This window comes from Nothoprocta perdicaria, unplaced genomic scaffold (assembly GCF_003342845.1).
Source record: "Nothoprocta perdicaria isolate Ctin4 unplaced genomic scaffold, notPer1 scaffold_32, whole genome shotgun sequence".
NCBI classification, from domain to species: Eukaryota; Metazoa; Chordata; class Aves; order Tinamiformes; family Tinamidae; genus Nothoprocta; species Nothoprocta perdicaria.
In genome coordinates this window covers 1,497,744-1,524,448 of record NW_020455555.1, presented here as the reverse complement: position 1 = coordinate 1,524,448, position 26,705 = coordinate 1,497,744, and the positions used below count along the sequence as shown (strand labels likewise).

Below are 26,705 nucleotides of genomic sequence, written 5' to 3'. Positions count from 1 at the left end.
TAGCTGCAGACTGTTGAAAATATATGTCTTCTGAGTCAGGTTTTTTGTTATGCCTRTCTTTGCCAATAATTAGGAAAACATTATCTCAAAGAAGTGTGGTTAAAAATAGTTTGATGCCCAGGAAAGAACGATGATAAAGACAGAATGAAGTTTTGYTCAGTATTCCTGAAGCTCTCCTGTGCCATAGATAGGTTGGGGATCCTAGAAAGTGGTCCCTTGTCTGAGATCTGCTGTATCAGCAAATGAGCCCACAGTGGTCACTGGTCAGGCATGTGCTAGACCTCAAATAAACTGGAGTATATGTGTATTTCCTATATTTTTTCATTTATTACTATACAGATGTTACTAGCAGTTAAATAATTCCTTGACTAAACTAGGAACTTAGGGGAAAAAAAAAATCTTTGGGTAATATTGTTATATATTTTCAATATATGTATTATATAGGAAGCTTAAGTTCCTGTAATGTGGGAAACTCTTTTTAAGTATTCCCAAAGTCACTGTAAGAAAGCAATTTGTTTCTAATTCCTGGTCAGATTACRTTTATCTTGCCTCTGATGCAGGTCCCCAAAAAGCGTGTTTGTTTTTGTCTCATGCAAGAGCCACAGATTTCCCGAGGAGCCCTGTTTGACGTGGCTCCCTAAGGGAAGAAACACTGTCAGTATGATTCCAGGAAGCAATAAGCACCTTCATGAAAATAACTCAAGTCCCCATCCTTAATCCCTGCCTATCCTTTTTTATCTGATGTACTCAGCGCGGGCTGGAAGATCACTGCGYGGCTGAAAACGAAAGGCAGTTAACAAGATGTGACCAGTCAATGGATAAAACAAAAGGCAAAACCGTTTGCTTTGTCTAGTATCTAGGTGTCCTTCTCATGCCCGGGTGACAAGGATGTGGATCCCGGTGGGTTTGCTCTGCTGCTTAGTCTTTGGAGGGCTGCCTCGGGCTGGCGCTTCTTGTCCGTCTCAGTGTAGCTGCACCTTCCATAGCCTCAGCGAAGGGACAAAAAGCAGGTAGGCTGATATTCTCTGGGGATGGTGGGSGGTTTGTTTATTGCTGGGTTTTTATTTGTTCTGCTCTGGGAGGATGCTTGGAGGAGACAATATTGTGGCCGGACTTCATGTCTGTTATTTTTCCAGTCGCTTTGCGCTCTAGCTTTATTTGCCGAGGATTAGCTTCTGAAAACACAGTAAGCTGATTTCAGGGAAAGCATTTGGGCATCTCCTCTGCAAGAACAGAACCACCATAATTGCTAGTGATGCAAAGACAAAAAGGAATGCAATTCAAACAAAATTTCCTTTTTTTTTTTTTTTTTTTAAATGTCCATTCTGAAAATGCTGGTTAAAATTTTATTCTGCTCTGCTGGTTTGTTTCTAAATGTAGCCATGTTTGACTTATATTGTGGTATGAAAAACTGCAATCCATTCTGTTTGCATAAAAAAATCTTCAGTGGAAGTTTTTACAATACTAGAAATAGACCCTAGATGTGATTGAAACAAAAATACAGGTARTGATAAGAAGGTAAGGTAATTCACAGAGTGGAAACTTGGAAGCAAGACCAGAGGGCATTGGTTTCAGAGTGCAGCGCCATTAGACAGAGAAGGCTGCGTAGGACTTCAATGAAAAAATCTTTTTGAAGTGTAATTGGAAAGTAATGATGTGATTTAATGAAATTTAGGCTTTTTTTTTTTTTTTTTATCATGTACAATTCATAGTAGAACAGTTTTTTTCACAGAGAGTATTTGCAAACTCCTTTGGAAGAAATACTTTTTCCAGAGAAGACTACAGGATAGGAATGAAAGGCTGTCCGCTCCGCTTTGGATCCTCATGAAATGATCTCTGTCTTGTTTTTTTCCTGCAATACTATGGATTTAATAACACATGCAGAAGCATGGTAGAGACACAGGCAGTCTGTAACTGTCAAAAAGGGAGGGCAATTGTGAGACAACCTATTATTCCTCCATAAATGTCGTAGTTCCTGGTGAAATTTCCTTTCAGTGACTGGAAAAAAAGCTGCAGTGCATTTTATAAAATACATAAAAATGCTCATGCCCATAGGTCCCCTAAGGAACATAATGTCACTATTTTTTCTGCATTATGATTCATATTTCTCACTAGAAGAAGGAGATTATCTCATAGATTAATTGTTCAGTGCTCACTGACGCAGTATAGGGACATGATGAGAAGCATTAGAGCATCCTGCCTTGCTGCAATAGTGTCTCTATTGAAATTTGGTGTTATGGCTATACACACACACACACACACACAAAGTTATATTGAAAGAAGATCTCTGGGGTTTTCATATTTTATACCTTTTGTTCTTTCTCAATATTTCAGCTTTCAGTTGAGGGTGGGCAGGACTTAAAGCCACCATAGAGGTGCTGGATGAAAGTCATGTACTGTGTTTTTATTATAAATTACCAATTTTAACTGAAGGCTCAAAAAGGATTTAAATCCTGCAAACTTGCATGAGCAGCTGAGTGGTCATGTTTATTTTTGCTGATAGAGGAACGATTGCTTTCAGCCAAAACCAATCTGGTTTTGGCAGCTTTGCAGTATTGTGTTTATCAGCAAAGCAGTATGATAAGAAAATGGTGCTTGACTGATTGCACTACATCTTTTGTGGTACCTTGTTTAGCATGTGGAGCGGAACATGCTTATCTGACCTGGTACCTTCTGCAAGGTAGTATTTTGTAACTTTGTATTTTGTTAAGAATTTGCCTTTCTGTCTTTGCTGATAGGCAAATTAAAATACAGTGTGAGAGGCCTGTTTTGTCTCCCTTCACTCCCCATGGTTATCTGCAATTCCACCTCTTGACAAAGTCAAAGTCATATTTTTGTGTATGAAGGCTGCAAAAAAATACATCATGAGATTTTTCAGAATTTGAAATGAGAAGGAACAATTTAGTCCCACAAATATACCCTGCTTTCACATAGCATTTTTCAGTTAGTTCTCTGTGCTTTCGCTCTCTTAATTATATGTGACTGCAGTGAAATGAACTGCCCTATCTCTGAAAAATGTAGACTAATTCATAGTGAAGCAGCAGTTGATGTAGTGTATTTACAGTGGGTTGTTAGTTATTTTCTTATCCTTGTTTCATGAACCAGAGATCTTGTGCTGTATTTAATCTGCGTTGCTTCCTCCCATCCCACGCTTCCGTGAGGCTTCTTTTAATATGCCACTTGTGGCAGAGTTTGTGGAGCGTTTTATTTTAACATGAACTAACATCCTGTGTTCTGTATGAATGTTATCACTGTCTGTCATAAGTGCCCTAAAAATTTTTGAAAGCAAAAGGAAGGCTGTAGAGGCTGGGCTCAGCCTCATGCCACTCCAACAGAGGCAGAGCCCTGCAACCATTTCCCAAAGGTCCGTGTATGTGCAAATTATGGCAAGTTAATGAAATTACATTAGTGATATATAGATTTTATTTGGGTGGTAAGATATAAAGAAAATAAGGYTCATGCAAAAAAAGAAAAGCAGATCTAAACGTTGTATTTAAATAAAAATGTTTCAAAATATAAGTAACTCATACAAGGTCTGTATTTGCATTTCCCCACCAGGACTGTGCTGTGTAATGATCCCGARATGACTCTCACGCCTGTGAATATTCCTGTAGACACCTCCAAGCTTCGCATAGAAAAGACAGCCATCAGGAGGGTGCCAGGGGAGGCCTTGCATTCACTCCACAACCTGGAGTACCTCTGGATGCCCTATAACTCCTTGGCCAGCCTCAGCGTGATCACCTTCAAGGGCCTCCGTCGCATACAGGAGCTGAGGCTGGATGGAAATGACTTAATATCTTTCCCGTGGGAAGCCCTCGCTGACATGCCCCAGCTGAGGCTTCTGGATCTGCACAACAACGAACTCACCTCAGTCCCCYCAGATGCTGCTCGTTATATCAAGAATATCACCTACCTGGACCTGTCCAGCAATAAACTGATGACTCTTCCTCAAACCCTTATTTCCACCTGGGCCAACCTGCAGGCAGTTCCTTACTTTCCTAATGATAACTCCAAGATCATCCTAGGTAAGAGAAATGATTGATTTTGCCTGGGCCAGAAAGGATGAGATCCAAATCTTATTGTAGCATTTTTATTGACAGTGGCTACTGTACCACATTCTGGACTAATTTAATATCCCATGCAAAATCTGCATTAGCAATTTCTCAGAATGATRCATATTTTTAGTGGGAATCCATTTATGTTTTAACACTCTCACCTTAGGCACCCTGCACAGTTCATTACACCAAAAATTTGGTCACTTGCTTAAATCTTTGTGACATAAAACTAGTGATGCTTCCTCAAACCCTTACTTATTTACTGACACTGACATTTTTAAGAGAAACACAAATCATTGATGTGTTGTTTTCTAACAATAAGTACTGTAGAGCTGGTCACTTTTTTAGCATTGTTAAATAAAAAGACAGACACTTATTACATCCAAATTCAGGTATAAAGATGTAGGAATCCTCTTTGTGTTGGCAGTTCTGGGCTCTTCAGAGTATGACTGTGGAGAAGTATCATTTTTTTTGTGTGTCAGAGTATGGCACAGATGGCTGTCTTGAATCCTCTGAGTTGCAGTATCCCCAAATGAAGTTTTGAGCATGTTTAGTAGTTTGGGGGATTACAACTGAGCCTTTTAGCCACAGTGTACTGSATCAAATTCATGTCAGATTGCTGATGGTCCAGGGTAGTTGCCATCTGCTGTCCTTGTTTGATATAGACTGACCKAGCTTTGTCAGTGCTGTTTTACCCGGGGGGTGCGTGTCTGTGTTTGCATCGTCAGCCGCCACAGGCTGGATGGGAATTCAGGCACTTGCTGATTATCTCAGCACAAGGCTGCCTTACTCTGGGAAGGCCATTCATAGCTCAGAGAAATGCTGCTGCTGCTGCTGGTTTTCTGCATAAACTTAGGGGAGGCAAAGGTTTTAAAATCACAGTGTGGTAGAGAGAGAGATCCAGTACTTTGAAAAGAAACTGCTGCCTCCAAAGCTTCTCATGTCCTAAGCAGATGTTTTTAAGGCTTGCTTAGCATTAGAAGAGGAGCAGGTGCCAAGTGTAGCATCAGACTCTATAAGCCAAAGCTTAAAGATTGCCCATTTTATTTGTGGCATGACAAGACAGTACCATAGGTCATACATGCCAGGTTACATGTAAAACTTACTGCATTCAGTATGGATTATGAGGGTATTTTGTCAGGATCATGTGTTGGTGCTCTGACCAACCTGAGTGTTTGCATAGCCAGCTGCACATCAGTAGCTTGCACCAGGATCTTAAAAAAGAAGAAAAAAAAGGTCATAAAGACAAATAAGTGTAATGTTGAGATTCCTGTTGTAAGGTAGAATCATAGAATGAATCATAGAATGCCCAAGGTTGGAAGGGACCTCAGAGGTCATCGAGTCCAACCCCCCTGCTCACRCAGGGTCACCTAGAGCACGTGGCACAGGGCTGCATCCAAGCGGGTTTTAAAGATCTCCAAAGAAGGAGACTCCACAACCTCTCTGGGCAGCCTGTTCCAGGGCTTTGTCACCCTCACAGTGAAGAAATGCTTCCTTAAGTTCCTGTGGTAGATAGAGTCCTGGTGCTAAGTCCTGTCCTGCTGCCATGCCAGGTGCCCAGGGGCATGAAATGCATATCCCTTGGAGGAGCAGAACTGGARAGCAGCTGCGTGTTTCTGTTTCTTTTGGCTCATAACTGTTTCTCATGGTCATTTAAATGGATTATTAACAGTAAAGAGTCAGCCCAGTCCCTTTCTTTCTCTAAGGTGCATCAGGATGATGCAGCCCCCCAGTCACCAGCTGGCAGGAATGGGTGCCGGGGGAGAGCCCAGCACAGCCGGCCCCTCTGCACCCCAGCACTTCCAGCCCTGCCTGGCTGAAAGCTCCTTTATTCTCCCACAAAGAGGCAGCCAGGAAGGACAGAGCTTACCAGAATGGGGAATGACAGGACAAGGGGTGCAGGAAAAGCAGAAACTAGCCTATTTTTCAGACAGTGGTAGCAAAAGAGGATGTGTCAGCGCACTGGTGGGAAGTCAAAGGGTTTCCTCCCACCTGTCTGAGATTCTCATTCTAACTGCAGAGAAAAAAGCAAATCTCAGAGGGAATATTGTAAAGTGTCACAAGGAATAGCTCTACTGGTTATTTAATCCATGATGATTTCAGCACAGTAACTAAAGCATCAGCAAAGAAGAAGTGATTATTTCACCAGCGTATCTGGAATAAATTACAGTGTTACCTAGCTTGTGAAGTCAGAAATATGCAGTGAACAAAAATGCCATAAAACAACAAAGCCACGTTCTGAAGTTTCGATCTTTATATGGTCTCCTTACATTAACCTACTCATTTATAAGAAGGGCACTGCTACTAAGCCTGCCACTTTTTCAACCCTCTTGCAAGACCAGGATGGGTAGATGGAAGGATATAAACTTTATTTTAGCAGTCTCTAGACAAGTTTACTAGAGACATCAGTGGCTTTTGATCTCCTCTACACCTCTAGCAGAATCAAGCAGCCCCTGATATCAGAGAGTCTTGTGGTGTTGCCCTGTAGTTGTGTCAAAACTCATGTGTCTTGTGTAAAAACCTACTGCTTGCGTAGCTGCTGCGGCAGCACTTCAGGTAGGAACCGGAGTGGAAATATGGGAGTGGGCGGGCAGCCTTTCCCTTCCTCATGGTGGTTAGGGGAATACGTGTTCAGACTGCTTCCCTTCAGGCAGGCTGGTCCCAGGGTGTTCCTGCCTGCGAGGAGGATGGAGCGGAGCGTCCCGTGAAGGAGCACGGCTCGTGCCAAGCAGGCCGGGCGCTGAGGGCAGCGGTGCTGTGTGCTTGGCCTTTGAGCATGTGGCTGGGGCTGGGTGATGCAAACCTCCCTCGCACCAATGCTGCCAAATYGTTGGAAACCTTTAACTGGCTGTATCACATGGGAATGCGAGGGCTTTTAAGTACAATAGCATATACGTTTTACCAGACTGCAGCAACCTCTGTTCATGGATGTGCAATGAACTAATTCTGGGTTTGCTTTTTCTCTACCGTCTTCACAGAGCTGTTTTTAGTAATATCCCTCTCTTTTTTGTGCAATGTGAGTTCTGTTGGCACTGAGACAGTAGGGAAAATGGGAAACATTGCGAAACTCTCAAAAGAAGTGTATTCTTCAATATACTCCATTTTAATCCTAAAATAGTGTTTTTTAAAAAAAAATTATTCCCTAAAACGTTTATCTTATACAATGTAAACTAACATTGCAGGAAAAACACCTGAATCCTAAAATAATGAAAGAAACAGAGTAACAGGACTGTAAGAGACTTAAAGTAGGATCACCTATAGCTATCACAGGCCTGACAATTGCCTGACTATCTGGCTAGTATTTCAAAAATCACCAATGACAGGAATTTCCTCACCTGTCTAAGGAAGAGATTCCACTTCTTTGTTATGCTGGATGGTATAGCAAAAAAAAAAAAGAAAAAGAAACAATCCAATCCCCTCCACAGCTAGCTGAATTTGCTGTCCTGCACTGTTGGAGTGACTTAATGMTCTGTTTTCGTTTGACAGGTTTGCAAGACAATCCTTGGGTGTGTGACTGCAGTCTATATGAGATGGTGCATTTCTTGAATTTCCAGTCGCCTAACATCGCGTTCATAGAGCCCCGGCTGAAGTGCTCCACGCCCCGCAGTCTGGCGGGAGTCGCCTTCAGCCAGGTGGAGCTGCGCAAGTGTCAGAGCCCCGTTGTGCACACATCGGTGGCCAAGGTGAAGACCATCCTGGGCAGCACCGTCTTGCTGCGGTGCGGGACGACAGGCGTGCCCGTTCCCGAGCTCAGCTGGAGAAGGGCTGACGGTGCTCAGCTGAACGGCACAGGTAGGTTTGGCCTCGTGTCTGTTTTCATGGCAACTCGGTGGGGCTTGTACCTGTGTTTCCTATTCACTGTACAGCACGTGGGAGCTTCCAGAAAGAAAAAAGGACAATAGATCCTTCTCGCTAAAAAGAGACCAAAAACATGGTGCAAAAAGAAGATTGTAATTCACTCTAGTATTGTGATTTTTTCCCCAGACTCTAAAATTACTCATATATTGACCTGAATGTCATCAGATTAATATAGTTGAACTGTCGCACGGAAGAGTTGTTTTAGTTTTGTCTCACAGCAATTACATGGTGGTGAGATAATTTAGATGGTTTTCAGCAAATCTGTTTGAACTGGAAAAAGGCAATATGTCCAGCTGAGTATGAAGCAACCCAAAGTTAGTCATTCCATGAGGAGACTCCCTCTTAACCATTTAATGGATTTGTGAGAGCTTCTATTAATCAGTTAGTGCTTATCTCTGTCAGAGAGTTCAACTGAGATTCAGATAAACAGTAGCAGAAAAGGAAGTGTTGCAGAAATGCACCACTAAGGCACAGGCATATTAAAAGAGAAGAAGGATAGCCACTGAACTGCTATGAGACCATGGAATGAATCATTTTTGGTGGATTCACAAGAGCTCTTTTGTGAAATATTCTGGAGGAAAAAAGTGCTGACCAGCTCCCCGTTTTGTGCTTTCCGCTTTTGTGGTGGAAGCCTTCAAATACTACTGTCTTTGTGACCAACTGTGTCTTCATTTCCACTCACAAGATTGATAAAGAACAAAATTGCAAGGTGAGTTAGTCCTTCAGTACATGAGTTGCTTAGGGAAGAAATCTTTGCTGTATTCAAGTCAGTCACCACTGACTTTTGCCCTTAGGGATCTTAGCTCAGGATATGATGTCTCACCTCACAGATGTTACAGTCTCATGAGTCCARCCATAACTTTCACAGCAAGTGTAAACCCAGCTGATTGATCACCTAGTGTTGGGTCCTAAAAGGGCTACTGGGTTCCTTGGTGCCGCAAAAACCGAGAGGGAGAGAGGGTTTTTCTTTCATAGCAGTGGACCCATTTGTAATAAACATTTTAGGGGCTCCATTGTGTGTGGAGCAACTCCTTCTAATGATAAAGTCCCATTTTCTTCAAAGGTGTATTCTAGACTTGAAAGTGAGACACAGAAAGTAAATCATAGAAAGCTTTCCTCAAAGCATTTGYTGAGTTTACTTTGGGCTACAATCAAGATTGATGTATTTTGTGCCTCGTGGAATCTGAGTTTAGTATTTTTCAATAATAAGTTGCTTGCAAATATACATAGTTTCTCAGCAACAGCAGCTTCTGTACAAGTGCTGTAATGCAGCTCTTTAAAATGGTGATTCTGAATAGAAAGAGGTGAGAAATAGTGCACAGTCTGCATGTGAAGGGGAAGTACCACAGGAAGACTGAGAGCCTTTTTTTTTTTTTTTTTTTTTTTTTTTAAATTCCTGTTCAGATAATAATTGTACTCAAAAGATAACATCTTCTGCTCTTGTATTTCGCTTCCATTAAAATGAGTCCTGATTCATATCTTGAACTTGACCTCACTCACCCAGGTTCTGGGGACGTTTGCATCCTATTTTATCTTTGCCTTTCAGGCTTCTCCCTGGTTTACCTTTCAATAGTGAAGGGCAGAGGTGGTAAGTGCTCATCCAAAGGAGGCTGGTTAAATAAAGAAAATATTCCCTTCTCCATAATCCCATCTCTTCACAACTTGTCCCCTGTGTGCGTGCACACACACACACACACACACACACAAATAGAAAATAGAAAAAGGTAAAAATAAAGCTTGATGTAGCCTCCTGGCAAACTAGGAGAGAAAATCAACATTCAACTACATACCTATAGCTCAATAGAGCTGTCTAACTTTTTAAGAGATCACACTTCCATGTGGTTGGCTTGATATAAACACCAACCATAATTTCAGAGTAAAAAGGAAACTGTTTTTCAACCACTTTTCTCCTTATAATCCACATACAATTTTTAGGGGCTTTTCCACATATGATTCACATTCTCCACTTTATTTTTTTTCCTATGATAAAGTGCATTTATTGTTCTGCTAGGCTGTGTTACATCCCATTCTCCACTGTTTTATGTATTGTAGGTACATAAGAGCTTTTCAACTTCTTTTTTTTTTTTCTTGAAAATGGAAGAACCTCTTCTGTTTATTTTCAATTTGTATGTCTGTTTGGAGCAGAAAAAAAAAAAGTATGAGATACCTCACAACCATTGGCTTTGAAGCAGTGTAAATTGCAGCATATCTTGATTTCAGGGTTTATGTTCTTTCCTTTGGTTTACTTTGATTTTGTAGCCTACTTGCTGACAAAAAGAAATAACAATTGTGCTGTATCGAGCTGATATTTGGCTGATTGAAACTTGATTTAAAAAAAAATACTAATTTTGTTGTTGATTGACTTTTTATTTTGCCCTTTTCCTTACTCTCAGTTCACCAAGAAATTTCTAGTGATGGGATGAGCTGGTCTATTCTGGGCTTGCCTGTGGTCTCCTATCTTGATTCTGGCGAGTACATCTGTAAAGCAAAGAATTTCCTGGGGGCAACAGAGGCGTTCATATCCCTCATCATCACGGATGCGGAGAGCACGGATGACCCCAGCTCTAATGCCAATGGTGTCTGGAGTGCAAAGGCGAGTGGGATGGAGGCAGCTGCCTACAACGACAAGCTAGTGGCCAGGTACGTTATCACCACCTCCACTATACCTACCTTGGGAGCCAGAGCAGGCTCTGAAGAGAACCTCATCCTCCAAAACGGGGCGCAGAACAGCAACTCACAAAACCTCCTGGTGAGTCCACCTACCGGACAGCCCGAGCCGGAGCGAATCGTGAGGTCAGTGAGAGTGTTAGGGGACACCGACCAAAGCGTCACCCTGGCCTGGAAGGCGCCTCTGGCAAAGAACACGACAGTGTTCAGTGTCCTCTATGCCATTTTTGGAGAGAGAGACATGCGGCGGATCAGCGTGGAGCCAGGGAAGACCAAGGTCACCATTTACGGGCTGCTGCCGAAGACCAAATACATCATGTGCGTCTGCGTGAAGGGGCTGATCCCCAGGAAGGAGCAATGCATCATATTTTCCACAGACGAAGTTGCCAGCGCGGGGGGAACGCAGAAGCTCATCAATGTGGTGGTGATCAGCGTGGCCTGCGTCATTGCCCTTCCCCTCACGCTGGTGGTCTGCTGCGGAGCACTGAAAAGGCGCTTCAAAAAGTGCCTCGTGCGGAAACCCAAGGAAATTCAGGACTCCTATGTCACCTTTGAAAGCCTGTCACCCGGGGCCAAGGCAAAAGGGGTCGAAGGAGAATACTTGACTAGACATACCCCAGATGAGTCTAACAGGCTGCTCTCTGCCCGCTCAAGTGTGGACTCAGAAGCAATACCGAAGATAGAGGGGCAACCTAATGAATATTTTTGTTGATTGCAACAAGGTTAGTTGTCAACTTGTTAGCTGTGAAACACACATGGCTCTATATGTGACTCTGTTCTACAGACCTAACATTGCAGGCGTTGTGTCAGTGCTAGTGTCTCCTGACACACTCTGGAGGAGGGTGCAAAGCACTGATGGCACCCAAGCTTACAGGAACATATTGGGATTTGCTGTTTTGTACCTGATCAAAACCTTGTGTGATACCATCCGTGTTCTCCTGGGTGACTCTTTATTTTGCAAAATGAGATGTGCACACTGAGTGTGAGAACAATAAGCAACATTTTTGAGTGCATGATGTCCACTGTTGTTTARTATCTGCTCTGCAGTATGCTCAGACTTTTTGAAGTTCTTCAGGTTGACGGCCTGGAGAGAATTTAATGATTTGAATATAAGTGTATGTATAAACGTGAAGATTGATGGTCTTATCTGGTACACCCACCCTCTGAGTTCAGACAAATGTGCAGAGATACAAATCAAAAGACAAAAATACCTATCCCCTCCTAAGACTACATAATAGGGAGTGTTTTGTGAGAACATTTTGATCCTAACCATGCTTTCCTTTTGTTGTGGCTTGAACAACAGTATCCCACAGGTCTTCCACTTTCAGGCGTAGCTGTCACTTGCTGCAGTGCTGTAATTAGTAGAGGATGTTTTGTTTCGGCTGTGCTAGCTAAAACCACACRGTAGGCTGTTCTGAAAATCGTGTGTGGGTGTTGTAATGGCTTGTAACTATGTTGGATGAAGCTGCATTAGGCTGCTCATAAGCAAATTCCCAGAGCAGCCCCATGGTGGCTGCCAGCTCTCCTGGTGAAACTAGCAGTGAAGACAGAAGAGYCCTCTGGCTCCCTGGCTGCTTGTGCTTTGGGCACCAAAAGCCTCTGCTCYGTGCAGAGCTCGTGCCAGTGACGCAGCGCTAAGGCCTTTACCTGCTTACACTTCAGCCTACGTCAGCCATTGGTGGYGTGGTCTCGGTGCTCACGGATGGGTTTCCAGCATTCTGTGTGTTCAAGGGCCCTAAAAATATGTCCTAGAATCAACTAAAAGTACTTTCACAACCAGCACAAACTGATCAGTGCGAAGTCCTGCAAATCTACTGGAATTTGGATGTGAGTGCTTTATCATGAAGATTTCCCAGTTGTTAATGTTCCACTCCAACCCCTGTGTACAGATGTTGAATTTAATCGTTTTCTATTTGTAATAAATAYGTTCATGAAGAAAATATACACATTCTGCCAAATGTTGAACAGGAGGAATCCAGCCAGGCTGTAATGTTAACTGGTGAAGTCCTTTTGAACTGTTTTGAAATGTGTATTTGTAAATATATCTACATGCCTATTCTGGATGTGTATCTACAATGTGAGTTAAGAAAATCCACCGTCTGAGATGGATCCCAGTACAGATTTTCCAAGTCCTCTTTGTCCAGAAAGATTTCAGTTATGTCAGGTTCCTTGGTCTGATGGGAAAAAAAATGAATCGTTCCATCTCAGCCTAGCTACCAGCTCCCTGGGATACATAATAATAGTTTCTGTATGCATTCCCTATGTTCCTTACTTTAATGATAAGGGAATTCTCCTGTGCTGGAATAATTTGTCAATTCCTGTATATAATACTTAAATCCCACTTCCCTCAGTGGACTGTATAGATTGCTAGGTACAAATAACATTTTGCAGTATGCTGTAATTTAGCCCAGTAGATTACCCAATGAAGTATATAGCAAATGATAACTCTATTGTTTATTTATACAACTGCATTTCCTGAGGTGATATTTAGAGTTTGTCTTGGAGGTAGAACGGCACAGTCCCCCAGGAGAGGCCGGGCCGACGGCAACGCTGCCCTGCGCGTGCGAGGAGGGGAGAGGAACGCGCCTCCCTGCGATGCTCATGAACGTGTGAGGTTTTACAAACTTTATTGAACACCTTTTGCACTTTGAATAAATAGTGTTCCCAAATAAAACAAATGCAATTATTTCTTTTTTAAATTTTCCCATGGTGATACTCACGCACAGAAGAAGCAAAAGACTTTAGCATCTGAACATCTGCTACTTAAGAGCAACCTCTCTGCYGGAAATGTGAAATGTGAGGCTCTGGGCCAGATTTATAGTGGAATGAGCAATGTAAAAAGAGAGATAAAAAAGAAAAAAAATGTAAAAGAGAAAAGTATTTATCTTCCTTATCTCTCCTTTCTTTTCTTCTCTCATTTTTCCTTCTTTCTTTTTGCTTTTTTCTTTTGTCCTTTCTCTTTTTCCTTTTCATTTTCTCCTTTTTTGTTTCCTTTTTTTTCTTTCCTTTTTTCTTTTTCTTCTTTCTTTACTTTTTCCTCTTTTCTCCTTTTTCAATCCCTTTTCTTTTTCAGTCCCCTTTCTTTTTCGGTCCCCTTTCTTTTTCGCCTTTTTATTCTTTTTGGGAGTATTTTTTTCTTTTTCTTGGGGGTATTTTTTCTTTTTCTTTTCATTTTTCTTCTTTCTTTGTTTCTCCTTTCCCCTATATTTGACTTCTTTCTTAATCTACTTTCCCCTCTCTTTCTCCCTTCTTTCCCCTCCCCCCCCCTCTTTTTCTCCCCTGAATTCTCTGAACTGCTAGAGTTCAGACAGGAAAACATATTTTCTTACTCATTTAAAGTCAGTTCGCCACACCAATGTGCTCTAAGAACCAAAACCTCTCCTAAGTACATTATGTACATTTTGAACATCTTTTGTAATTACTACATTTATAGCCCTGTTTTTGTTTTTTTTCTCTCTTTTGATACTTGGTTACCTTGTTTTTTCTTTCTGCTTGTATAATATTTAATCTGTTAATAAGCCCTTTATGTAAGATTTTGATCAATTTGTTGTCTTTTCAGGTTTATTTCAAATGTGTTGCAGTACTTAAAATGTATATATATATTTGAAGGTGTTCCTTCTTCCACCATTCCTTACTTTCTCACTTGAGAAATCTTGAAAAATGGTTTTTGAAGTGAGGTTTGAACCCATCTAATGGTGTGCTGGGATATAGGTGCTGTCAGCACCTGCAAAGAAGAAGGAATGGGGAAAACGCCTCCCTTCACAGGGGCTTTTAATATGGGGAAAGCTGGATTAGTATAAAATGGAAAAATCAAGGCCAAGCTGTTAAAGGAGGTAGTAGTTTTTTAAAAATGCATCCAAATAGCCTTATGAACTGTGCTGATTTTGTCTTGAAGTTATATGTATAAAACAAATACCATAGATGCAAACTATTGTCCAGGTTGTTAAACACTTTATAACCAAAATATGATTTAAATGTGTTGGATGGGCTGTAATGTTGTTAAATGAGGTCACTTTAATATTTATTTCTTTCTACAGAGAAACTCGTCTAAAAGGTCTTTGAATTACTGGAAAATGCAGGACACCACGTGCTCACGTACATATATATAGAAACCTGTGGAAAAAATCAGAGAGAAACTGAAAAATGATGAGAAATGAGATTAAAACATTCTTCAATGTATTTTCAAAAGTGAATGGACATTAAAGAATGTTTTTAGAAGTATTCAAATAGTAAAACAAAACCTAGAGGTTAAAAAGCCCCTGAAAACTTGACATCCAAGTGCCTCAATCTCAACAGTGCTCTGGGAATAGCTAGGAAGCTTCAGGATGTCATTAAACATCATTCAGTGCTAAAAAAAATTTCCTCAGTGGGAGCTGCACTGACTTCCAAGTCCTTGAGAAAAAAATGCAGATTGTTGCCCGGAAGAGAGCAAAAGAATTGCCCCCAAATTATTTTCCTTTGAGTTAAAATTCTTTTAAAAATCGAATTTAGGTATTTTTTTATAGGCCTTGCAGGACTTGCTGTGACCTGGGCGGGAGGCCGGGAGCACCAGAGCCGGTGCCGCGCGCAGCTGCAGCGCTGCGGATGGAGCCAGGGCTCCCGTTGCTCGCTGTCACGCGGCGGCGCCCGCTCGGCAGCGGCGCCGAGCTGGGCGCTGGGCCGAGCGCCAGCCACGCAGGCGCCAACAGTGCCCGCAAGGCAGGACCGGGCCCACGGCGAGCTGAGCTGAGCGCTGCTGAGGACGTTCGTGCGTGCGGCTTTGCAGTCCAAGGTCGGGCTGCCTTCCCCTCAGGCTTTTCCAGGTGTCGGCTTTGTGAGCAACTTTTAAGCACGTTGTCATGCTTTAAGTCTTGATAGTGACAGCGTTCTGCATCACCCACTGTCATTCCAAACAGTGTTTCCTGGATAAGTCATGGCCCCTGCAGCTATTTTTCCTTTTCACTTCAGCCTGTTCTTCATCAGTGCTGCTTTTCCAGTCCTGCACTGGTTGGCGTTACATGCATCATGTCTCAACTATCAGGCCCTGCTCCAGCCTTCACCTCATTTAGCCTCCAGAGCAGGGATTTCAGATGGTGATAGCCCTGGTATGTGGGCTGTAAATCTCAATTACTAGCCTGAATCTGATTTCCTGCAGCCCTGCGTGCTTGTCGCTTGCGTCGCTCGCCATTGCCGCTCCCTCTTGGTGTTTGCTTTGGCAGTAAGCGAGGCCTTTTAAATTCCCCTTCCAGTACAGTAGTGGACAATATCTCTATGGAAATTTATTTTGACAGCTTGGGTTTTAGACAGCTTGTTCTGCATTTTGGCTTCCACCAGCATGCCACATGATGTTAAAAAGCAGCTGAACTGAGTGGACATCTGYTATCACAAAAGTGACCATTAAATTTACAAGCCGACATAAACTGGACTGAATTAAAGAGACAACTCACCCCAGTCCTATAGGTGTGGAGCGTAACCAGCAAGCTGGCGCTCTTTGGAGGGCTAAGTTTCTTTTCAGGCTCTCTACCCACAAATTCATCTGATTTAGATATGCAATTCACCATTAATTTCTCAAATTAACACTGAATATAATAATAAAGTGCACTTACACAATACATGCTCTGTCATTTGAAACAACAGCAATCACAAGCTTTACAACCCTATGTGTTAACAATGTAACATTTTGATCTAGATTGGGTGAGTTAYGTGAGCTAGTTTTCCATTTAAATAATTTCTAAATCCTGAAATAAAAATTGGAAAAATTCAGAGCTATCTCAGAAGGCCAAATGGCCATCTGATATTCACATTAATGGATTTTTTTTTCGAAGATTATCTGYTGGAATTAGCTAACTGATGCTAACAACTGGTGACCCCGACGTGATAGGGGGAGTTCCTGACGTGATCGAGGGAGTTCACAACAACTACCTRAAATTTTCTCTTGGAAGTTTCACTAGAATGCTTCAGATGGATAGATAAGAAAGTTAGCAGTATTTCACATATACCTTTGAATGTATACTCAGTGCTTTTCCCCAATCTGTCAATTGAAATCCATTGTGAGGACAGGGCGAATAGGCCTGAGGGTAAACAGAGGTTAAAAAGGCAGATTAGAAGTAATGAAATTATCAGAATCTCATTATTGAGATTATTGAAAGTCAGAGAAATGTCACAGAGAAATGTCCTTAATTTACATTTCCCCAAATATTTTCATATTTTTGTGGARTATCATTGAAAGAAGGTGGAATTATTGTGAGTTATGTCATTGAGAAGAAAACATGGTCCTTTTTTAAAGACATTTCCTACAGTATTTGAGAGCTCTTCCTCTCTCTTCTTTTGTTGCTCTTCCTATTTCGTAGCAAGGTCATTTCTGTCACCACCATCCACGTGTCTGTCCTCAGGGTCTGTCTAAACATGATTTTCCCTGTGAGCAGGGCCCTGCCCTGGTGTCTTCTCCTCCCTGTTTATTCCCTCTTGTTCTCCTCCTGCTTTTCAATGTATTTTTCTTGATCCAACTCTCTCCTTGCATCAGTTTATGAAATTCCCTCAGTTTATCTCAGAAAAGAAGCAAAGTGTGTAGGCCCCCTCCAAAGTACTGCTGTTTGATTTTTTTTTTCTTGTTTTAATTATGTTTGAATTGTTTTATGTATTCGTAACATTTGACTTAGGCAGTATTTTGATATGTATTGATATGATTGATACGCTGGAGCAGGGGCTTGGACTAGATGATCTCCAGAGGTCCCTTCCAACCTCAACCATTCTGTGAATCTTCTGAGTACTCATGGGATTTCAGAATATTTTAAAAAATGGCCTGTCAAATCTGATAAAATGGACAAATCTCCTCAAAGAAAGCCTTCCATTAGTTTTTTACTCTGTCTATAAATCCGTTACTACACAGTGATGCTCTGCTCTTTGTCAAGAAAGACTTTCTGAACATTTTTGAACGCTTTTCAGAGTCTCACTCCAGGTTTGTAGGAGGGATGTAAATGGCAGGAGACCTATCCTGCAAATCCTGGCCTACTGTTTGTGCACTGGAGGCAATCAAGAAGTGTCCCCAGTGATGGCTCCACCAGTTCACGTTGCTGATGACCCTCTTGCTGCTAAAATAGAAGCACCCCCTGATTTAGAAGCCCTAGGCGGCCTCCTACGTCTTCGGTAATTACGCTGGCCACGTTATTGCCCCGTGCCTGGAAGCCATGTATAGAGCTAAGCTGACACCAGGTCGCTATAAATATTTTTCTATCCTTGCTCCTGTAGGTTAGAGGTTAAGTAGGTTCAAGCTAATCTTGATTTGTGACCCAGCTTCACACTTATTGGCAGTGAGGTTAAGCCCATTTTCCGACGGTGTGATGCCTTCAGCAAACTGTAATAAAGCCCGTGCACACTAGATGGCCCCAGGAGAACACCCTGTCACTAGAAATTGTAAATGAAAATTGGTATTTCCGAGGAGGAGAAAAGCAAAAAGGTTACTTCAAATCTCTTCTCATGAAATTACAGATTTAAACTGAGTTTTTCAAGTGGCTAAAAGCCACACATTTTACAGAGGAATCCAGAGAACTGGAAAGAATGACACAACACCCATATTTGATAATTAAGCCATAGTTATGAACTTAAAAACATATTTCTTTTCCTAGAGAAGGCCAAACACAGAGCTGGTTACAACTGTGCCGGGTTTATTTTGTACCATTGTCTGAGAATGGGGATAGGTAGCAAGGATTTATTTTAGGAAAAAGCCTTCTCAACTGTGTTGACTGAGAGTCAGAGGATTTCTTGCTCACCATGCACCACTGCAAACGGCTGTGGTCATGTTTTGGGGACTGATCATGAAACATGGCACTGTGAAATGCCAAAATACAGCTATGAAGGCTGGCCCTTACTGTGTTTTTCTGCTTTTAGGAATGCCATGAAAACATCGAAGCTTTAAAAAAAACAAAACATGTCACTGTGCTAACTACTTGTGTGTGCTTGAGAACAGAAGCACTTTTGGCTTCAGATACCTGTTGAGATTTCCTTTCAACATTACCATCCAAATGACACTGTCATCAGAACCTCCATGGCTAGAGAACAAATGCAGAGAGTGGTCCCAGAGGTGATTTTTAGCACTTTGGCACAAGCTACGAACCATATTACATGTCTTCTTAGGGTCTGGTCCCTGGCAGGATTTATTTCTGCGTCAAGGAAGATTACAGCTAATAGGATTTGCGCCTTGGAGGTTGTGGGCATGTTTGGTGCAAACCCTGCACAGTGCTTTCTTAAAGGAGAATATGGACCCTTTTTTTCACATTCTTCTTCTTCTGTCCTTTCTCAAGATAAACCCATCGCTATCGTCTTGCGTCACAGGATGCTCTTGTTCTGCAGACAGTTTTGGAAGGTAAGAAAGCTAGATATCGAATCCTAGCTCCCTAATCAATGAAGCCCCTTGGAAATTCCCCATGTAGCTTCTCTGCTCTTGTGAGAAGTGAAACCAAACAGATGGCTGCATAGTATGCTTCCTGCTTCCTCTAATACTTGTGTATTATAAGCTTGAGCAGATACTAAGATTCCTCAGATATGGAGTTGCATATTAACTAATTCTTATGTAATAATTGCATTCTTTGTAAGAAAATGGATGTAAAATCAAGCCAAAGGTTGTATTGGTTATGAATGACCCATATGTATCTTATTGAACTGTACAGAGTACTGGTTTGTTAGTCATGAATAACAGTGTGTGACTTGGTGAAATTTCTTGTTTCCTCTTCAGGAGTTTACTCTGCATGTCTGCGCTGCTGACCAAGATCCCTGAAGACATCCCTCAAGACATCAGAAAAATTAGGATAGAAAACTCCCACTTAACAGAACTGCCTCGTGGTTCATTTTCAAATGTGAGTGCCTTGGAGTACCTTTGGCTCAATTTTAACAACATCACGGTTATGCACCTGAAGAGCCTAGAAGACCTGCAGGCCTTGAAGGAGCTGCGGTTGCAGGGGAACAAATTAAGCTCAGTGCCATGGACAGCGTTTCAAGACACCCCGGCACTGAAAATACTGGATCTGAAGCACAATCGGCTGGATGTCCTTCCTGAACACGCGCTCCGGTTTCTACCCAACCTGACCTATTTAGATCTATCTTCAAATCAGCTTACTGTCATTTCCAGGGATGTCTTCTCCAGCTGGCCTGTCTACCAGAGGAGCCAGCGGGCAGAAGGGAGCATGGCCCATACTGCCAATGCCGTCCTCGCCCTTCACGGCAACCCGTGGATTTGTGACTGTCGCCTGAGGGGGTTTGTCCAGTTTATCAAATCCATTGGCCCACCTATTATTCTGATGAATTCTTATTTAACTTGTTCAAGCCCAAAGTTCAGGGAGGGGAAGTTTTTCCATGAAGTGGAGCTCAACAGCTGCATGAAGCCCCTCACCTCAGCCCTTGAGACCAACCTGACAGTCCCCGTGGGGCTGAATGTCACCTTGACCTGCTATGTGCAAGCCAGCCCTTCCCCAACCGTCTGGTGGACCTATGCGCACAAGCTTCTAAGAGCATTTAATGGTAAGCACAGACATTTATTTCATTTAGGTTTAGCTATTCAGAATAGGCGGCCTTCAAGGCAGCTGGGTCACCACGTGTGTGGTGAATGGCAGGTCTGAGTGTGACAGCATCCCAAACCAGGGTTACCTCACTGCCCTCCGGCCAGCTCAGTGCCTGGAGCAACTTGAGGAGCTCAGACCAAGGGAAAAAAGACCAGGGCTTCATTTTTATACAGCTGTGATGAGATTTTTGTTTTATTCATAGATTCATGGATGATACTTGATGGAAGAATTCTCAGATCACCTCAATCATATGTGTGTATGTGTGTGTGTGTGTGTGTGTGTGCGCACTATAATAAATACATAATTATGTATTTCTGTCTGTGTGTACATGGCTGTGTGTAAATGTGCAGTGCGTATGTGTGTATATGGCTGTAGTTATATCTTGCATAAATACAAATTATTATGTGCAAACATGTGCATGTGTACATCTATACATGTATATAGCAATAGAATATGTCCACATATACACAAAAACACAGAAATACATGCATACAGACCTATATAAACACACATACACATGCACATACACATATACACACCCACCCACAAAAAATACACATATATGTACACACACATATACACACACTCCTATGCACATGTACACACACCTATAATACACATACCTAAAAATATACACACCTTCTGTATACACACACATAAGTAATACACACACCTAAAGACATACACCCACAGCTACACACAAAAACCAGCATGCATACATATACACAAAGCACACACAAACACACACACGGAGACATATGCACATACACACCAATGGGCACATACACACGCATAATACACATATCCATACACAGATATTATCCAACACACACACACAGACACCTACATCTGCACACGAAAACACAGACACAAGCTCACACACACACACATCAATGCGTGCTCATGTCATGCAAAGACATATACACACACTCCTCTGCACACATACATATGATACACATACATAGAGACATACACATATATATTCATAGACATACACATGCACATCTTCACATACACACACACCCCTATACACTGATATCTACACACAAAAACACATGTACATATATATATACACATTGATTTATACACATAAAACCCACATGTATTCCCATACACCCACATCTATACAAAAAATCCAGACACATGCACATATATATTTAAATGCACAGATGAAATACACAGGCATACACGCGTGCACACAGTGACATAAATACACATATACTCTTACACAAACACATACACATAATACACACCTAAAAAACAGACACATACACACACATTAACACTTGCATATATACACATCCACTCAGAAGCATACACACGTACCTTTACACACATACAGATATACATACACACTCCTACCCACACATACACTACATGCATAAAAGCACATACACACACATCTACACACGTGCACATATACATTGACACACACATATGCACAAAATATACAGAAATGAACACCCATATAAAAACATACATACACACACAAGCACTCCTATGCACACATACATGCATATAATACACACAAAATCACAACTGCTCACATATGTTTACATACACAGTGTGTGTGCACAAAAATATAAACACAAATGCACACTCATACATACATGCTCACACAAGGGCACATACACACACACAATCTCCTACACACACGTACACACACACACACATATGATACACATACACAGAGATATACATATATGCGCACATATTCATATACATAAGCACACACACATATTCTCATATACACTGACATCTACACACAAAAACACATGCACACACATATGTACATACAAATGTACACACAAATGCACCCTCATACACACTACAAACGTGCACACATACACATAGATACACACATATTCATATTCATACATGTACACACATATACACACACCTATCTATCTCTGTCTATATAAAAAACCCAGGCACATGCACACGTATATACCCCCCCACACACAAAAAATACACATTAATACACATTCATATGCACACATGCACACACAGACACATATGCACACATACTACTACACACATAGTACACACACCTAAACCCACAGACATATGTAAACATATACACACGAAAAACAAACACATGCACACACATGCAGCATATACACATAAACAGTCCTACTCACACAGATGCACATATAAGGCACACACATTAAAACACAGACATATACATATACCCACAAAAACAAATACACACACAGCCACATCCAAATACACATGCATACACACACACAGAGGCATATATATATATATATATACATGCACACTCCTACGTGTGTTATATGCAGACATATAACACACATATAATGCACATTCACATATCCATACACAGACATACACCCCCTCATCTACACACAAAAACACAGATGCATGCACACATACAGACATACGCACACACACACGCTTATACACACATTCACATATGCTACACATATATGGAGGCATACACATATACACACAAACATATTCATACACGTATACAGCTATTCACATACATTTACACACAGACACACAAACATGCACATATACACCCACACATGTACCCATACACATGTGTATACACCCACATCTGTATAAAAAAAGACATATGCACACATACATTTAGATACACACCCACAAACATGCACATGAGCACACATTCATGCACACACCTACACACGTGCGCACACAGAGACATACACACACATACTGCTATATGCACATTATAATACACACCRACACATATACACACGCAAACACAAGTGCATGCACATACACATACGCACCCACAAACACCTGCTCATACACACTTGCACACACAGATACACTCCTACTCACAGTTACACTAGACATACATCTACACACAAAAACACATATGCACACATATATTTACACATACACATAAATACGCACAAACATGCACTCATACAAACACGTACAAGCACACACATAAACATACATGCTCACATACATGTACATATAAACACAAATGCACACACCCCATTACAAACTCTCCTATGCACATACACACAAACGTAATATACAGACATACATATATGCACACACATATTCATGCACACATGCACATATACATTGACATGTACACTCAAAACCACATACATATACACACACACATACACACACCATCATATGCACACAAGTATACACACACAACCCTACACATACACATATATTTATACACACACACACACACACACACACACACACTTTTCTATACAAAACCCACAAACATATGCACACAAACACACATACACACATGCATACACATACTGACACACTCCTACACACACACACACACACACACACACGCTCACGTGTATTTACACAACTGGGAACATGCACACATACATGAATATACACACAAGGACACACTCATACACGTATGCACACAAGTTGGCATAGACACACACACACACCTATGTACACATAAATAGACATATATGCACACAAATCCATATACATATGCACACACATATTTTCATACACACACAGATATACACCGACATCTACACACACAAAAAGAATGCACAAAAACATGCACACATACATAAAGATACAAATTCCTAACTCCCACATATGTAAATGCACAGACATAAACACACACATGTCCACACCCCCCACACATATACATATACACACACAAATATTACACATATGCCCACACATATACCTGCTCTCCTATGCATGCATACACATATCCACACACAGAAAGTCAAATATACATTTGCAGCTACACACAAAAACGTAGATACAAACACTCTCTCTCCTACACATACGCTACACATGCATGGAGACATATACATACACACACACACACATACACGCTGACATCTACACACAAAACTCACAAATACATGAACCCTTATACAAATGCACATATACATGCTTATATTCACCACAATCATGCACTTATGTACATATATATATATATATACACACACACACACACCCTCTACACATCCACATCTATATAAAAGGATACATGCACACGTACATATACACGCAACCCAAAAATATACACACAAGCACGCATCCTATACACACATGCCCTAAAAAAAAATCCCCCAAAGTCATAAACATACATACACAAACATAAATGCACAGACATAATACACACACAAATACATTCCCACACACTCCAAAAGGTATGCACATACATATACATAAATGAACACAAAAACACACACTCATACACACACACACCTGCAGACACCTACACTCCTAAGCACACATGCACATATATAATACACATATCCACACACACCTGCATCTCCACACAAAAACATAGATACAAACATCCATACAGATATACACACACACGTATGATACACATACATAGAGACATACACATATACACACTGAGTCATAGGCATACACAGACATACATTCATATACACCGACATCTACACACATACAAATACACAGAAGAGCATGCTCACACACACACAAATATGTACATATACACACAACCCTGCCTATTAAAAGACACATGCACACATTTACACACCCATAAACATGCACACATACCTATGCACAAATACACACAGAAATGCATACTGCTTATGCATGCACAGACACACACACAGAAATGCACACACACACACATATATATGTATATATAAAAAACACACAATATGCTTACACACACATTCACATATGCATGCACATACATACTGACATCTGTGTACAAACACTGACATCTGTGTACAAACACAGGCATGTGCACGCACACACAGAGGCATTTACACCCACTCACATACATATATACACCACAAATATACAGATATGCTCAGTTATGCACACTGCTGTGTGCACAGACACACTCACATAATACACACAAGAAGAACCACATTCACGTCTGCACACTTACTCACAAGCATGCATGCACATCCCCAAACACAGACATGCTCACACATTCACACACATAAAATCACAAATATGTGCACAGGAAATCACAGTCCTCACAAACACACTCTTGTACACACACACGCTCACAAAAACACAAGCACATGCACATATGCTCAGAATACACGTAAACACACACAGGCATATATACACCCTCCTACGTGTGCACACACAAATTCACATACACACATCATTACACAAAAATACAAACACATGCACACACATACATATAAGCAAAGCCATATCTGAACACAAATATACATACATATGCACACAAATGTACACATACACATTTWTATATATATATGCACACACATTACCATATGCATACACGTACACTCCCTTTATACAAAATCCACAAACATATACACATATACAGGCAAAACAAACACACACACACGCTCACATGTATTTACACAACCACATCCACACATACACAAATAAAAATCCAAGCACACACATACATACCTGCACACAAGCTGACATAYACACACACACACACACACTCCTATGCTCACATACATAGATGCACACACACATTTTCATATACACAGATATACACTGACATCTACATATAAAAGACACACAAAAAACATGCACACAAGCATACACCCCATGTCACAGACACGAATATATTTACACAAAATATACACATATACAGACAGTAAGACACAAATTCCTGACTCCCACATACACATAACTAAATACACACACACACACACACACACACACACACACATTCCTATGCACACACATACACATTAATGCACATACAAATATCCATACACACACAGAGTCAGATATACACAAAAAAACATAGATACAAGCATACACGCAGACATACACATACACACTGACATCTACACACACACAAAAGAAACCCTACAAATACATGAAACCTTACACACACACACACACACACACACACACACACACACACACACACACAGAGGCTCACATGTATTTATACAACCACAAACCTCCACACATACACAAATATAAACACAAGCTGACACACACTCCCCCACCCGCATACATACATACACATATATAGAGGCACACATAGCCATAGCCATATGCGCGCGTGCGCGCACACACACACACACACACACACAGATATACACTGACATCTATATACAAAAAAATCACAAAAACATGCACACAAGCATACACCTCCTCCAGACACAGATACATACACCCAAAATGTACACATACACATAGTAAGACACAAATTCCTAACTTCCACATACATGAACACACAAGTATATACACACCCACAAATATCTCACACACGCACTCTCTCTTTCATATGCACACACATACACATCAATGCACAGACAAACAGCTGTCCATACACACACACACACACACACACACACTAACTATACATGCATGGAGGCATTTACATGCACACTATCTACACACACAAAAATCACAAATACATGAACCCTTACACACAGACACACATACGCTTTCTCTTCTATGCACACAGACACATGCACAGGATACAGAGAGACATACATACATACACAGTGACATCATCACACAAAAATGCAACCACATGCACACACATACATAAACACAACCCCCCCCCCATCGGCACACAGATATACATATGCACACAAATGTACACAGGCAAAACACACACACACACACACACACACACACACAC

At 41.3% G+C, this 26,705-nt stretch overlaps 2 protein-coding genes across 2 annotated transcripts in view; both read left to right on the top strand.

Annotated features, from left to right (window-relative positions):
• The first annotated feature begins 867 nt into the window (after nt 1-867).
• On the top strand, nt 868-12,054 carry LRIT1 (leucine rich repeat, Ig-like and transmembrane domains 1). Its single transcript, XM_026043063.1, has 4 exons — nt 868-1,010; nt 3,559-4,025; nt 7,542-7,847; nt 10,307-12,054. The coding sequence occupies exons 1-4, from the start codon at nt 889-891 to the stop codon at nt 11,290-11,292; spliced, it is 1,881 nt and encodes a 626-aa protein (XP_025898848.1). The 5' UTR covers nt 868-888; the 3' UTR covers nt 11,293-12,054.
• A 292-nt stretch (nt 12,055-12,346) lies between these two features.
• The window catches only part of LRIT2 (leucine rich repeat, Ig-like and transmembrane domains 2), an 18,953-nt gene continuing 4,594 nt past the window's right edge, over nt 12,347-26,705 (top strand). The window contains exons 1-3 of the mRNA XM_026042984.1: nt 12,347-12,407; nt 18,860-18,921; nt 19,291-20,072. Of these exons, the coding sequence (XP_025898769.1) occupies nt 19,304-20,072 (769 nt within the window). The 5' untranslated portion in view covers nt 12,347-12,407; nt 18,860-18,921; nt 19,291-19,303. The remainder of the gene's footprint in view (nt 12,408-18,859; nt 18,922-19,290; nt 20,073-26,705) is intronic.